At 38.1% G+C, this 15,659-nt stretch overlaps 3 protein-coding genes and 2 long non-coding RNA genes across 5 annotated transcripts in view; 2 read left to right on the top strand and 3 right to left on the bottom strand.

Moving 5' to 3' along the window:
• LOC133843255 (uncharacterized) overlaps positions 1-15,659 on the bottom strand; it is an 83,733-nt gene that overhangs the window by 33,373 nt on the left and 34,701 nt on the right. The window lies entirely within an intron of this gene.
• Positions 65-999, bottom strand: LOC133839860 (uncharacterized). Its single transcript, XR_009894144.1, has 2 exons — positions 501-999; positions 65-143 (listed from the first exon to the last, which is right to left on the bottom strand). It is a non-coding gene; the product is annotated as an uncharacterized LOC133839860 (long non-coding RNA).
• On the bottom strand, positions 2,276-8,113 carry LOC133843253 (F-box/LRR-repeat protein 20). The gene is made up of 9 exons (XM_062276711.1): positions 7,421-8,113; positions 6,841-6,957; positions 6,674-6,757; positions 6,502-6,596; positions 6,268-6,445; positions 5,044-5,232; positions 4,686-4,979; positions 4,409-4,621; positions 2,276-3,353 (listed from the first exon to the last, which is right to left on the bottom strand). Exons 1-9 carry the CDS (start codon positions 8,111-8,113, stop codon positions 3,246-3,248), a joined length of 1,971 nt encoding a protein of 656 aa, XP_062132695.1. The 3' UTR covers positions 2,276-3,245.
• Positions 6,955-9,114, top strand: LOC133843259 (uncharacterized). The gene is made up of 2 exons (XR_009894489.1): positions 6,955-7,349; positions 7,423-9,114. It is a non-coding gene; the product is annotated as an uncharacterized LOC133843259 (long non-coding RNA).
• LOC133843258 (small integral membrane protein 12-A) overlaps positions 15,380-15,659 on the top strand; it is a 504-nt gene continuing 224 nt past the window's right edge. The window contains exon 1 of the mRNA XM_062276717.1: positions 15,380-15,599. Within this exon, the coding sequence (XP_062132701.1) occupies positions 15,470-15,599 (130 nt within the window). The 5' untranslated portion in view covers positions 15,380-15,469. The remainder of the gene's footprint in view (positions 15,600-15,659) is intronic.

Below are 15,659 nucleotides of genomic sequence, written 5' to 3'. Positions count from 1 at the left end.
CTTCCGATTCTTTTGATTGCTATTGCTGCTACTATTTGCCTCCTCCTCCTTCTCCTTCTGCACTCACACAAGCATAGATAACATTGACGTCGACGCGCCGTCGCTCAGCTGAGCTTTGTTGTTGCTGCCCCCGCGACGTCCGCCTACAGCAGCAAATGGCAAATTTTCGCACATTGATTATTTGGATGGGTTTTCATTTTTTATTTTTATGAATTCGATTCACATATGTATACACAACATGCACGCATATTACTGCACAAACACACACACTTGAACAGGTTGTAGCCCCATTTTTATTGCATTGCACATTCTGTTACTTGCATTTTGCTTTCTGCTGCTTTCCTTGAACTTATTATTACACACACGCATATACAGCCTTATACTTACTTACATATACAAAACTGTATAACTGTAAGCACTGCAGTTTATATATATTGGCGTATATAAGGCGAAATAAAACGCAAAAAAAATTAAAATGAAAAAACGCCAAATGTCTTTACTTTGATTTGATTTTTGCTTTGCACTTGTCGCTCCCTTTCTTCGTTAGCACTTTTTTTCTTATTGCTCTCACTGCCTCTCGCCTTTATTTGGGTAAATTGATCATTGCTGCTGTTGTTATTGCTAGTATTGCTGCGAATGCCACAACAAATTGAACCACAACTGCTGCTTTGCTGCTGCAAGCCACGAAAACCAATTTCGCTGCAACAACAACACTTTCACCGCCGTTTCGAGCGCCTTTGGCTGAGGTGCATTGCATAATTATACGCGTACACACACACTCACTCGACACGAACAACCACTATAACTGTAATATCAGATTGTTTATATATCTCGACATAGTTAATTTGTTTATTATTTTCGCTACGCCTTCGTCTACCGCAAACCAATACAACAGCGTGACCGTAGTTGCATTACAAAATGTACCAAGAATATACAAAATACCTTTTTTTACTAATTGTTGATGTGGTAACACTGTTTTAGTAATGCAGTGATATTCAACAAATTGCAAATGCAGTGATAAACAACAAAGTCGTTGATTCCAGAATAGTTTTTTGTTCAATTGTAGACCTTGCAACTTTGGAGCTCATTTCAAATGCATTCAAACTGTTTAAATTGGTCATTCAACGATTCAAAATAGAAATGACAAAACGAGTAACGGCTTTTCCGTATGGAAACTCTTATTGGTACCGAAAATAAAGTCACACTGGTTCCCAGCTAGTGTTGCCCAATAAAAAAAAATTGTTTTTTGTTGAATGGACAACACTGAACAGAGCGCAAGTTCGAAAAAGTCAGTAAATTTATAAGTATTTATTCATTTTGATCATACTAATCGCAAAGTCAAGCACGTACTGTTGGTTTTTGTTCATTCGTACAACGCATTTTATTTTATAAATTATTTACTAAAGCAATTGTGTTTGCTTCTTAAATTAAATCAATTGAAAGTTGTCGATTTCATAAATCTATTGAGTTTTCTCATTTTCTTTAAAATATACACACATTTATATATATTTATTTATTTTTAGAAAGTAATAAGCTATAGATTATTCAACTAAAAGCTATTGAATTGTGGCAATAATCAGTATTTAAAATGCTACAATAAGTTTTGAAACACAAGAACATTGAATTTAATTAATATTATTATGGCTGTTCCACAATTTCCAAATTGCAATATTTTGAAAATGTGGAACTAGAAACTGACTAATCACTTAATTCATATAGTGAGGGGAGACTGGAAGGTGAAAGACAGACCCCATGCGATTGTTAAATTTTCTTTGTGATTTAATAATTTGAATTTTGCTTTGTCTTGTTTTGCGGATAGGTTTGCGCACAATTAAGAGGATAGTTTAGTTTAGGAAACCGTTTGTTAATAGAAAACAAACAAAAAGATCATAGCAATAGAATTGGCAGAACATAACATAAAGGGTATTAATTAAATTGTGCGCTAAAGTCGTTGAAATGTTGGCGGTCGATTTTCTCATTATTTCTTTTTCTTTCACTTTGCATCCGTTTAAAGTGCGGAATACATTTACAAAATAGACAATTATACATGTACATACATATATGTATATATAATATATATATAATTTTCTTCCATTTAATATATATGTATATAGATAGATTTATTTATCTTTGTGTTGTATGAGAAGGTTGTGTTTTAGAAACGCTGATCCATGTGGCTGTTTATTTATTTCTTTGTTTTCTTTTGTTTTTGTTTTTGTGTGTAAAAGACATGCTTGCACTTTAGTGTTTTATTTTATTTATCAGTTTCGTTATGTTTATGTTTATGTTTTTAGTTTTTGTTCTGTTGTAATATACAAATTGCAATTTGCGTTTAACATAGTTTGTGTATTATGTTCTAGTTTAAATACGCTTACATACGGATTTACCTGGCACTATACACAAAAAAAAAAATACGATTTAGCAACAATTATTAGGGGAATAGCTTAAAGTGTGTGTGTGTGTGTTTGGGTGAACGCTCAGTGGTTCTATCGACATGTTTAGACTTTGTTCAAATCTCAGTTATATTCCAATAAAATATGCAGCATTTAATCAAAACTTAATTAGCATGCATACCTCAAGCTATCTGTGTGAGAGTGTGTGTGTGACTGTCCAAGAGTGTGTGAGTGTGTGTGGAATATTAAAACATAAAGTAGACATGTTTACATCTACGCAAGCTAGTTGAAAGCTGCTTACAATCCGAACAAAAAAATAGAGAACAGACGAAGATACAAATTAAAAAGAGGCTAATACTTAATGCACACGAGTGACAGGAAAATAAAATAGTAGTAGTGATAAAAGTAAATGGTTATCTAGTTAACAGCTTAGCATATTAAATAAAATAATCACAATTTTACATATATGTATATTGACGGTGGAGTTTTAGAAACTCGCGCACAAAAATTAAATACTAAAATGTTACGAATTTCGCTCGCTTGGTTTCGATTCGTTTCTCGGTTTCTGCTTAAAAATCCATATTAGAATCTTGCTTTAGTTATACACAGAGTGGCGTGCATGTGTCTGTGTGTGTGTGTGTGGGTGTATGTGACTATGTGTGAGTGTGTGTCTATGCATCTGTGTTTTGCTTGGTTTTTGTGGCTAGACATTCACCAGTAGATATCGATCAAATAGAGCATCGCGATGAGCGTCAGGGTTAGGACCACCGTCATCACCACGATGCTGATGGGCCAACATCAGTCTGTCGCAGATTTGCGCATTATTCGCCTGGCGAAGCCAATGGCCGTATCTCAGAGAATCTCACAGCAGCGACAATAACGGGGCCGATGTCCAGTCGTCACCGCTGGCGGTGTTACGGGCGCAAAATAGGCGTGCACCTTGATATTTGGTAAATGATTCTGGAAAACAAAGAATAGGTAACAAAATTTAAGTACAATTCAAAAAATATTTTAAGAATACATTCAATATTTCATTATAATAATAAGTATTCAAACCTACACTAGAATATTTTAAATAAAAACTTAAATACTTTGGTAGCTGTAATCCATATCGTATTTGAAGATATTTAGCTGATTTCACTTGTTTACGCTAATCTTAAGTAGTAAGAAAGCTACAGTCGAGTGTGCTCGACTGTGAGATACCCACTACGTATTGTGAATATATAATATAATATAATATTTTATATTATACCAAATTAATATAGCTCAAATATACTAAATATGCATCAATGACTAGATTTAGTATATTGATATAGTACTACATTAAAAATATACAGTATATGTAGTACAAAATGTACCATAAACGTACCACATTGCGATTGAAGCAAAACAGTGTGGTATTCTTAAACATACCAAATTAATATACCGCAAAAATAGTAAAAATATCTTATTATGCAACTGATATATTGATATAGTGTAACATACTTGGAATATATTGTAGTTTATGGTATATTTTGTAGTTTATGGTTTATGGTATATTTTGTAGTTTATAGTATATTTTGCATATAAAATATTTTCATTCAAAATATGCCATAAATTACAAAATATGTATATCATATATGTTGTGCTAAAATTCGCGACTCTAGCTTCAAAACAGCGCTTGTTACACGATTATTATTCAAACAAACTTGATGTGCTTGCAAACATAACAATTGCTGTTGAAAAAAATTATAACTCTATCTATTATAATCAGTGAGATTTAGGTGTTCATATGGACAGACGGACAGACAGACAGATGGAGTCGAAGATGTCTCCTTCTGTTTGTTACTTTATTTTCCTGCAGCCACCCTTCTACCCTGTGGGTAGCTCGATTTTATATCGTAAGAATATATTCAAATTCAAATATAAGACTTCATTTCATTAAACTCTATTTCTTATTATTCGATATCTAAGTCCAGAGCTGTTTTCCCTTTTCTACGCTAATTCGTATAGCAAGTTCCCTTTGCCTTCCTTACCTTTAGCTTGCGTATGGCGGCGCGTGAGATGAGCTGGCAGTCAAATAGCTCGATCCGCTGCAGATTGTGACACGACACTAAATGCTCCAGCGTGCGATCCGTGATCAGTGGACAATTGTCCAGTTCCAACACAGACAGACTTTCGGCCGCACAGCTGCCCGAGGTCAAGTGTCGAATGCCATCATCAGTGATCAATTCGCAGTGCGACAAAGTCTGCAACAGAAAGATTTCAACTCTCATTATAAAGTTCTTAAATTATTAATCCCAGTTTACACACCAATTTCTCGAGACTGGGACAACCCATGGCCAAGTGTGCCAGCGTTAGATCTGTTATCTGGCTGCACTCCTCGAGATCCATGCGCTCCAAATACTTGCAGTTGCGACCCAGCGCCTGAAAGCCGATGTCTGTGAAATTGCGACAGCCCGACACCTCCAGTGTGTTGAGCTGTTGGTTGTGGTGCGACAGCGCCATCAGCGAGAGATCAGTTAGCTCCACACACTTGGACACGCACAGCTTTTGCAGCTTGTGGCAACTGGCAGCCAGCTGCCTTATTGACGCATCGCTGATGGTCTGCCAAGAACAATCAATAAGAGTTTTTAGTGACCATAATGATGTTAGTATTAAGTTAACTCACCTCACAGCTGTGTAGATTTAGCACCATTAGATCGGGACAGTATTTCGCCAGGCACGTGATGGCATTGTCGTTAATCTGTTTACAACCTTTGCTGCTGAACTTGCGCAGCCGAACACAGCCACGTGCCAACGCCTCGACGCCATTCTCTGAGACCAGATTGCACCACGACACGTTTATCTCCAGTAGATTCTAGACAACGACAATTAAATCATCATTAATTTATAATTAATGACATTCTTTAGTGCCGTGTTAAGGCAGTTTTTCATTTGCAGGTAACTAGTTAAAATTTCCCACTGCCTTTCACTTGCACTTAAGCTGTGTACAAATTGCAACCTCCCAGCTGTTACCGCTTAATGTGTTGCATTGTACCTTCATTTGATTTATAGTTAACTAATTAGTTCGTTTTTCCAATTATCTTTAACTAGCTTTGGCACGCTTCTTCTAACCACAGAGATATTGCATTGAAAGTTTGGCATCTGTTTCAAGTGTAATTCTAGCAGCTATGTTGGGTTAAAAGTACAGCCTTGCAGCTCTTACCTCTTAATGTGTTGCATTAATAGATCAATCACTTAATTTGATTTATAGTTAACTAATTAGTTAGTTTTTTCCAACAGCCTTTCGCTTGCTACGCTATACTGCATAAAACCTGCAACCTCCAAGCTCTTACCACTTAGGTATTGCATTGAAATTTAGTTAACTTGTTTTCCTCATAGATCAGTATGTTAAATAAATTTAAAGTTAACTAGCTTGTTATTCTCACAGCAATTCACTTGCATTGGAAATATAATTCCAACAACTAAGCTGCATAAAATTGCAACCTTTCAGCTCTTACCACTTAGGTATGGCGTTGAGTCTTAGTCAACTGTGTAATTCTAGCAGTAATGTTGTGTTAAAATCAAAGCCTCCTAGCTCTTACCGCTTAATGCATTGCATTAATAGATCGGTCACTTAGTTAAGTATGTTAACTAGTCAGTTTTTCCAACAGCTTTTTGCAGCCTCCCAGCTCTTACCATTAAGATATTGCCTTGAAAGTTAGTCAACTTGTTTGTTTTCTCACATTTTACTTGCAGTTGAACTATAATTCTAAAAGCTATGTTGGGTTAAAAGTACAGCCTCCCTGCTCTTACCGCTAACGCATTGGATTGATAGATCAATCAGTTAGGCAGTCAGTTAGTCAATCAATCAGGAAACAATGCTAGTTTTATATAAACGAACTCAACTTACCGCACAGCCATCGGATATATATTTGAGGCTATTATCGGTGATGTTGGAGCAGGAGTCCAGATTAATGGCGGTCAGCTTACTGCAATAGCGACTGATGTCTGTGACGGATATATCTGTGATCTTTTTGCACTCCGACAGATCCAAGTGCTCGATGTTGTGGCAGTGATTCGCTAGAGTTCTATAACAATATTATATTAAATGTTGGTTGTTGAGGAAAATGTTGTTCCTACTCACTTGATGGACTGATCTCCGACGGATTGGCAACCACGCAACGAGAGTGACTTGAGAAAACCGCCGCATCGTTGCGATATATTCTCAATCACCGGACCCTGTCAAGCAAACAATATATGAATATAGCATGATAATGTTAAGTGAATTGGTGGAATTGTTCATTAGGACGACGCACCTCGATATCACGTTGAAAATCGAATAAATTGATTTTTTGCCAGCTGGAACCGTCTAGGGCAAGTACGTTCCAATATTTGCACACCTGCAACAACATGCAATGATTCATTTAGTCGACTAGTTATACAGTTAGTTAGTTAGTTAGTTAGTCAATGGAGTCACACCCACCTGAGCACAGCGGCATAGCGAGACAACGTCCAGGTAGGAGAAAACACGCAGCAGCACCTCCTTTGGCAGTTGTTTGATTAGCTCATCGTCCAGTTCGTTGGCGCCTAGGTAAGTTTGCTGTAACAACAAATTCCAATTCAATTAGTTTCACTTTATCTAGTCGTGTTGTGTATAGAATTATAGTGTGTGCTCTTTATTATATGAAGTGATTTATAAATTGAAATTGTACCAAAACAAAACAATTAACTCCGATCGTAATTGAGGCTGTCCCAAAAACAGAAAAATGTTCTTTCAACTAAAAGTAACGGAAAACGCAACAAATTAATTGATGAACAATGCTCGGCACGAGAGAAAGATAGAGATAGACAGGGGGAGAGTTGGGGTGGGGGCAAAACAGTAAAAAGGCGAGGCGTATGACAAGGAGGGCAATGTACAAAATGGCGCTGCTCGAATGAATGACCGCTGCGAGAGACAGAATGACAATATCAAAGAGAGCAAGAGAGAGAAATGTATGGTGGATTTGAAAATCAAAAGTCAAAGCAAATTTTGTTTTTGTCTTTGTTGTTTTTGTTTTTCTTACAGAATCCTGATCCACACAAAGTTGGATTTGCATTTGAATTTCTTGCATGTTTGCATTAGTATTGGTGGCCACCGTACGCTTGCTCTGCTGCTGCTCAACAATGCATACCTCGTCGACTGCTGGCGATATCGAGGCTGCGCTGGACGTGTAACTACCGCTGCTGACTGCGACTGCGACGCCACTGCCGCCGCCGTTGGCAGCCATTATGCTAGCAATGGGGGCAGCACTGCCAAAGGTTGCGGTGCGCCAAATGCTGCTGCAGATGCCGCTGATTAGATTTGTGCTGCCGCCGTGATAATGATTGTTGTTGTGGTTACTGTTGTTGTTATTATTGTTGTTCGTATTGTTATTATTATTAGACAGTTGTAAGCTCAGATTACGATTGGCATTCGCATTATTGTTGCTCTCGCTGCTGTTCTCCGCTGCCGCTGCTGCTGCTGGCGTCGACGTTGGCGGCACACTCAAACTGACGCTGGTGCTGTTAGTTGCAGTTGTGCTGGCACCGCTGCTGCTAAAGCTGCCACTGCCACTAATGCTGCTGCTCCCACTGGGTGGACATAACAGTTCAATGCTACCGGCAGCCCCTCCACCGCTGCTGCTGCCACTGCCTTCACTGCTGCTGCCCCGACCACCGCCGCCGCCAGCGCCGCTGCCGCCATTGGGCGATGCGCTAATTCCGCTGCGCGCAAACATTAAGCGAGGTGCGTAAGTCTCTCTTGCGAAAGCTTCAACTCTTTTCAACTCTCTCTCTTCCGATGCGCTCTCTTTGTGTGTGAAACGTCTATCACTCGTCTCACTCACTCACTTACGCAGAGTCGCTGCTCTGCTCACTGTGGACTTTTGTTCGCGCTGTCTTCGTGTGAATGCACGATTAAATTATTCACAAATTGCGTCTTTTGATGATGCGCTGCGCGTCGCTTCCCTTTGCTCTTCGCTATCTTCTGCTGTTTTGTTTTGTTTGCTTAACAAAAACAAACCATCAATGTCTTATGAGGCAAAGAGAGGACGTTGCGCTCCTCTCTCTCTTTCTCTCCCGGTTTCTTGAAATCCGTATTCTAATTTGCGGCGTTCGTTTAACTTTTGTAGACACCGCAAACTTGGCAGTTGAATTGCATTTTTTTTGTTGTTATTTATTTTAATTTATTTTGTTGCTTTTCTTTTGCTTTAAAGCTGCTCGTGGCGCGCACGTGTGAAAAAGAACAACAGAAATAAATACATATTAAATCACATTTAAATTGCTGCCCCAAGGTTGTCACACATTGAGGGGCCACGAAATATATAAATTACAAACAACGTAAGAATATTGAATTCGCCTTCAGAAATTGATATTGGCCGGCCAAGTGATCTGATCTACAACTCGTCCGCTTTGTGTTAGCTTTGAGACTGACGACACAACCCAAAAAAATAAAAATAAAAACTGACGACGACCAGTCAATGACTTTGGCTTTTCCCCTCCCTCCAGGCCCCTTTTCGTATACACACACATACTGATAAATAAATATATATATTTTAAATGAATGCCATACAATTCAGCTTAAATGAAAAACCATCAAAGCCAATTTAAAAAAGGCAATCGAACGTGTTGCGAATTTGAGTAAAGCGCCCAACAACACAACAATAAAAAAAAACAACATTCAACATTCAGAACGACAACAAAAATAAACAGCAGCTGTTGAATGGAACTTGTTGATCGGCTCAATCACTGGAAAGCTGGAAGACGGTCGGGAAATAACCGATGAGAGCTGCGCGCTCTGAGAGCATCCAAAGAACGAAGTCAAACGATCTTAAGATACGACATCGCATATAAGGAGGGGAGATAAACAAATTTAAACAAATATTATTTTGTGGGGATTTTTTTTATAACGATAAGGAAAGTGGAACGAATACAGGAAATGTTGACAAAATCTAGATTTTCAATTAATCGTTACAAGGTCGAATAATACGAGTATTTATTACCATTACAGTGTGTCACAACTTATTAGACACGGTTCAAATTACAAAGTGCTAGTCAGCTTTTTTGTAGACAACATAATAGTTTTCTTTCCTTTTAAATTTGCTTCGTCATGAATTTATTAAACTTTTGTTAGCAATTAAATACAAATTTATATATTCTAAAGCTCTTCTCTATGACCAATCGTATTCCATTAAGAACTGATGTCAACAATACAATCCAACTAAGTAACAATTGAAGATCGGAAATTGTTGTTGAAGAACATCTAACAACGCATTAGAATTTAATTGAGAGCGATACATATGTATGAGTGAATTTATTAAAATACTACATAAAGAAACTCTTATTTGGCACAAGAAATAATAATAGCCTATATTTGGTCTAATTGAGCACAGGTCTTTGAATTATGTATGCGTTTCTACATTTTTGATTGCAAGAAATTAAAATAATTATATATGTAGCTCATGTTCACAGATGTATGCATAAATATTCTCATTCGCATTCACACTCAATCAACTCGCACTCAAGAAAAACACAACCACGACTGCGAAAAGGAAGAATGAACTTATGGCCCACATAAATATATATCTCAACACATCTCAACTAGTCTGAAGCACTTGAGTAGATTCATTTCAATTCATATTCAAATTCAAATTGAAATTTCTATTCATAATTCGCATTGCATTCGTACATCAACTAAACTAAACTAAATAGCTTCAATTCATTTCGTTTTATTAAGTGCACACTGTTTACGGTTCACACACAATATAATGCGATGGTCGCATACAAATTTTGCGAGGATTGCTCAATGAGTGCTCAATAAATAATTGAGCACAATGAATATCGATTTTTGGTTTTTATAACAATAGTTCCATTAATCATTTAGGCGCAAATTATTTGCTACATTGTTCCCATAAATGAATTATCAATCGAATACATCACATGATCTTTAGAATTAAGATATATTCATGGGTTTTTATGAGAGATTATTATTATTTGAAAATATAAGACATTTCGAAACTTATTTGAAAAAATATAGGACAAATTTGCTGATTAATTGAATATTTATTTATAGAGTAACCTTTAATTTATATTCTTTCAATTAAGAAGAATTTTAATAAATCTTACAATTCGGAGATTTTGACAAACAAAATGTTATGTTTTACTTTTCAATTACATTACATTAAATAATTACTAAAAGTTGGCAATCAATATTTAATGGTTTTGTTCTTAATGCAATAATGGTGGTGAATCAGATTATTAAATTATTCCTAGCACGCTTTGAACGACTGTTACATTCATTTAACACACAATATACACAATGCAATTAATAATCCCTATAATTATTAACATATTTATTTATTTATTTACATTTAAGTGCCCATAAAAGTATTCAATAATAATTGAGCTGCCCTCGCACCTGAAAATGCATTTGCATTCGAGTCGTGCAACTTATGGCGTTCGTTCCGCACACGTAATACGTGATACTGTTCACATTAACCTCTGCCCACTGTCGCCCGCTGATTTGTTATTGTTGTTGCTGTTGTTGTTATTGGGCACGTAAAATGCCTAAGGCAAAGTACCGCTAGAACGAGCGAGCAAACAGCTGTGAGGCCAGGCCGTCCGTTGAGAGTGTCAAACACACAAACACAGATGCCAAACGTAAAGCAATCGCGAGGTGCGAAGAGCAATCAAACAAGCAAAAACCACACGCAAAGAGAGGATAACCAGATATACAGAGAGAGAGAAGAGAGTGAGCATATGTGAGTGTATTAATGTGAGTAGGCAAATATGTGTTAGTATGTGAGTTTGTGTGCGTGTGTGGATCGTCTTGAAAAGTAAACAAAAATGGATAAACTCAAATACAGCCTATGAAATGTACATTTTGCATGCATTATTTGTAACTTGTCTGCCATTAAAAAACATGGCTTCGCTGAGTGTTATGGCCAAACGAATATTCAAATAAAACAGACAAGACAATTTGTGCTGGATTTTCAATATGTGCCATGGTCAAACAAAAAAAGTATCCAGTCATCTTTTTGCTGCTGATATAGGCAGAGAGTTCAGTTCTAAATGCACATAATATGAGAGGTATATAGGATGACAGTATATAGACCTCTCGAAGGCCACAAGGTCAACGAAAACTGGGTCAGCTGTGCAATATATCTGTGCTACATATTTCGCCACACACACGTACATACACATTGTATGTGTATCTGTATATAGGCTAACGAATTATGCGAGCACGCAAAAAAAAATAATCAAAAGCGAGACGCAATAAAAACACTACGCAAAGACAACGTTATCAGCCAGGCAGGCAAAACAATGCCCGAAATTGCGAATGCAAAAACAACAATAAAAAAAAAACTCGCAACTTGAGCACAAAACAGACAGCGATAAAGAGACTAGAACAGCTGACGGGCACATAAAACAGCAGCAGCAAATTGCAAGCAAAAGAAACAGCAACACACACACACACATACATACACACACAATGTAATAAAATAAAACACACACAGACTGTAATAAACTGAAACACACACAAACACCCACACATACGCATGCTACACTGGGAACTGACAAAATTCTCACGACTATTTGGCAAGTTAATAGTTGCTAAAATAGAATGTATTACAAAAATTAATAAACCGAATGTTAAGCGTACCATTTGTTTATGTTTTTTAAAGCGGCTCTGCTGATGTTGATTTGAAATTATACTGCGAAATAGTTTTACATAGTTTTCACCCACGCACACAATTTATTTGCTATACACGCAAATAAATTCTATATATAATTATTATTTTTTATGTTGCTGCGCGCGCTGGAAAAACCAAAAAAATCACACAACCAGAATAAATGCAGACACGCGAGACAATGACAACGACAGCGACTACGGCGAGCGCGACGACGATAATTTCGACATGGATAACAGAGCGCAGCAGAATGCAAACTGAGCGAACGAACAGCTGAAGCTCAACTGTGTTGCTGCGCTGCTCGTCGAGTCCTCAACAGAATGCATTGAGTGGGGTCACACTGGCACACGCACACACATACACAGAGCCGTACACAGTGTAGTACATAATGTATGTGCACATAGAAAAGCGTTTGCAGCAGTTGCGTGCGCGGGGGCGTCATTTTGGGGGTGGTGCAATGCACCCACAAAAATAACAACAACTTAAAATCAACACAAAAGTCTCAATGAGAGCGTAGTGTGGGCGCCAATGTGTGCGTGTGTCTGTGTGTTTGTGAGAGAAGGAGAGCCAGCCAGTCTGTCGAAGACAGAGAGAGAGAGAGCGTAAGCGTTTGACAAACAAAAACAAAATTGTCGGCATGGAATGAAACTAAAAATTCCACTGCTGCGCTGCCTCCCTCTCCAAAACAGACGGTCAGTGCAGTGCAGTCTACAGCTGTGTGTGTTTGTGTGCATGTACGTATGTATGCAAATGTGCATTCACTTTTTAGCGCTGCCAGACAGTAGCACTTTCATGTCAGCTGTTTTTGCAATCCAAATGTGTTTGCAATTATTGTTAATGCTCTCAACTTGTTTTCAGCACCAACCAACTACGACTACAGCTAAACACAAATACACTAATACACAAAAAGATATTGTTTATCTCTCTGTTTGTTGTGCGATAGCCACAACGCAAATCTAAATTCGATAACATCTGCTTGCTCCTTCTGCCCTTTGAGTAATTAGCATTAGTTTGACGACTATTCATGAGCGAGCGGGAGAGATAGAGTGCTTCAATTGTAGCTCCATTTTTGACGGCTTGCGAGCTTTGGCTCACTACACTGTCTCACTCCTTCACTTACATTCATACATACAGTTGTATTTGCGTATGCACTTAATTTACATTGAAGTCTGCCAAAAGCAAAAACAGTTCCCTGCTGGTCATTAGCTGAGGACAGACAGATGGACAGGCAGTGAGACAGACCTTGTTGCCGGGTTGCGTTGGGTGGACCAGCGTCAACGAGTTTATTGCACTTTTGCTAAAGCCGTAAAGTCGTTGTTAACTTGTGTAAAAAGACAAACAGAGACACACACACACACACACACAGAAGTTCGGGGTTGGGTAGCAGCGCCAGCCACTTACACTTTTAGAGGAGCGGGTTTTGGGTGCAACAGCAACAGCTCGCCGCGCCAACAAAGACGACAAAGAACCAACTTCGCCATAAACATGTAGTATAAAGAAATCAGAAAAGGCAAAGTGTGAGTGTGTGTGAGTGAGCATAGTCAATTGCAGTGTGACGGGCTGCCAGCAGAGGGCGCCAATCTTGCTTGACTTACTGTCTCTCTCCAGTCTGAAGTTTGCTACGTGTGCACATATCTACGTGTTTATGTGTGTGTGTATGTGTGGGTGAGTAAGTGTTTTGGCTGATGCGCGCAAACAAAAGAGCAACAACTATACACACACACACACTTGCATGTACACAGCCAATGAGAGTCAAGGAAGCTGTTTGTTGTTGTTGGTATTGGCATTTATTGCTTTGATTGTCTGTCGTCGACGACGCTGCGCTTCAATTGCATTCCCAGTCAGCCAGCCTGGCTGGCAGACAAGACAAAGTAAAGGAAAAGGCAAAACAAAGTTTGGTTCTTGTATGTCGCAAACAACTTACGTGCTTCCTTCTGTGGTGTAAAATATAATGCATGCATAATATTCAATTATGTATTTGTAGTTGGTAAACTTAAAAAGACATTGTCGACTTACATCGATTCGACGATGATGACGATGATTCGAATTGGTCATTTTATGCGCCGCGAATTGCTGTCGTTGCCCTCGCTCTTCTCGCTCGCTCACTTGCTCTCTTTCCAACTCGTTCTCTTTTGCGGAGATATTTTTCTTTGTTGGTCAGCCGTTACGGCGTCCCCTTCCCACGCGCGTAACAGCAAACGCTCTTTAGTGGTTGCGTGTGGCTGTGTCTGTTGTGAGTGTGAGTGGGTAAGCAGGAAATTATGCGTCGCGGCTGCTGCCGTGTTGTTCTTGTTATTGTTGTCGCTGCTGTTCTTGCTCTTATTATTGTCGTCGACGTTGCTGTTGTAATTCGTGTTGTTGTTGTTGTTGTTGTACCAATTGGTAGTTGATGCGCTGAAGTTCTTTGTTCTTTTGCGTTGTTGTTGCTGCTGCTGTTGCGTCGTTAAAATTATACATTATAGCAGCAAACTGCAATTGTGTGATTGAGCCGATTACTTCTTAATGCGTAAATTAGTTTTTCTTTGCATTTCATTTCCTTCTTTCGATTATTATTTGTAGTTATTTGTATGCACATTACACTCGCTCAATAAATTCTAAACTCGAACACAAATACCACAAAACGATTGAAATTTTATTTAGATTGTTTTTCCTTTTTTTATTGCAATTTTTCGTTGCTATTTTAGCAGTCCAACGTTAATTTGTTGCAACAATAATAACGTTTCGACACTCTTTGCACGTCTCGCTCGAACTTTATTCTGTTTATGTTTATTTTTCTTGTGAAAATTTCAACGAGATTGCCGTAAGCTAAGCGATATGCGCGATGAATTGATGCAAAATCAGCTGTAGTGTCTGTTTGCTCATCGCTAAAAATTATGTGCGCATCGATTGCATACAAAAACAAAGTCAGCTGTTTCAGCTAGCAATTTGATGTTAAGCAACAGCTGTTCATTTATTCGTTCAGTGCTTATTTTTTTGTTTGGTATTTTAAATTTTAATTGTTTAATTTTTGCAAACCTCAGAGAATATAATAAAATAGTCGTTAGTCTGCGCAGTCTGGCCAAATGCTGTGAAAATATATCAACAACACAGTATGCATCAAACTGTAGGTTTAGTGGTAAAGACTGTGCAGCCCTGCATAGTTGAATAAATTGTTTCTTGCTGAGGGGAATTTTATTTCTTAATTTAGAATAAAAAACACTACCATTTTTATGACGACACATACAAAAGATTTTGTTTTTTGTTTAATCTACGCAGATAAGTAGAAATTCAAGTGGCCCGCGTTTATGGCGTTCCTCTGAAATAAATATTCTGGTCACACTGCTGTCACCGGTGTCAGTGCTTGTCGTCTTCTTCTTCGACGTTTTAGATTTCCATTGTAAATAAATAAAATTTAATAAATTCGTAATGTGGCCTGTTGTAATGGCTCTTTTGCGGCGCAATGCTGTCTACTTTACGTTGCCGGTTGCAGCCGTTGTTGGTTTCATTGGCTACAACCTGGAAAGTATTTTATCCGATAAATACACACCATACAGCCGTGAGTTGCTCCTAATGCCATTTACACCTGAAGTGTTATTAATTGAATCATTCATTGGAC

The sequence above is a fragment of the Drosophila sulfurigaster genome, chromosome 3, assembly GCF_023558435.1.
Source record: "Drosophila sulfurigaster albostrigata strain 15112-1811.04 chromosome 3, ASM2355843v2, whole genome shotgun sequence".
Classification (NCBI taxonomy): Eukaryota; Metazoa; Arthropoda; class Insecta; order Diptera; family Drosophilidae; genus Drosophila; species Drosophila sulfurigaster.
Note: the sequence above shows the minus strand (reverse complement) of the source record. Positions and strands in the feature narration are given on the sequence as shown.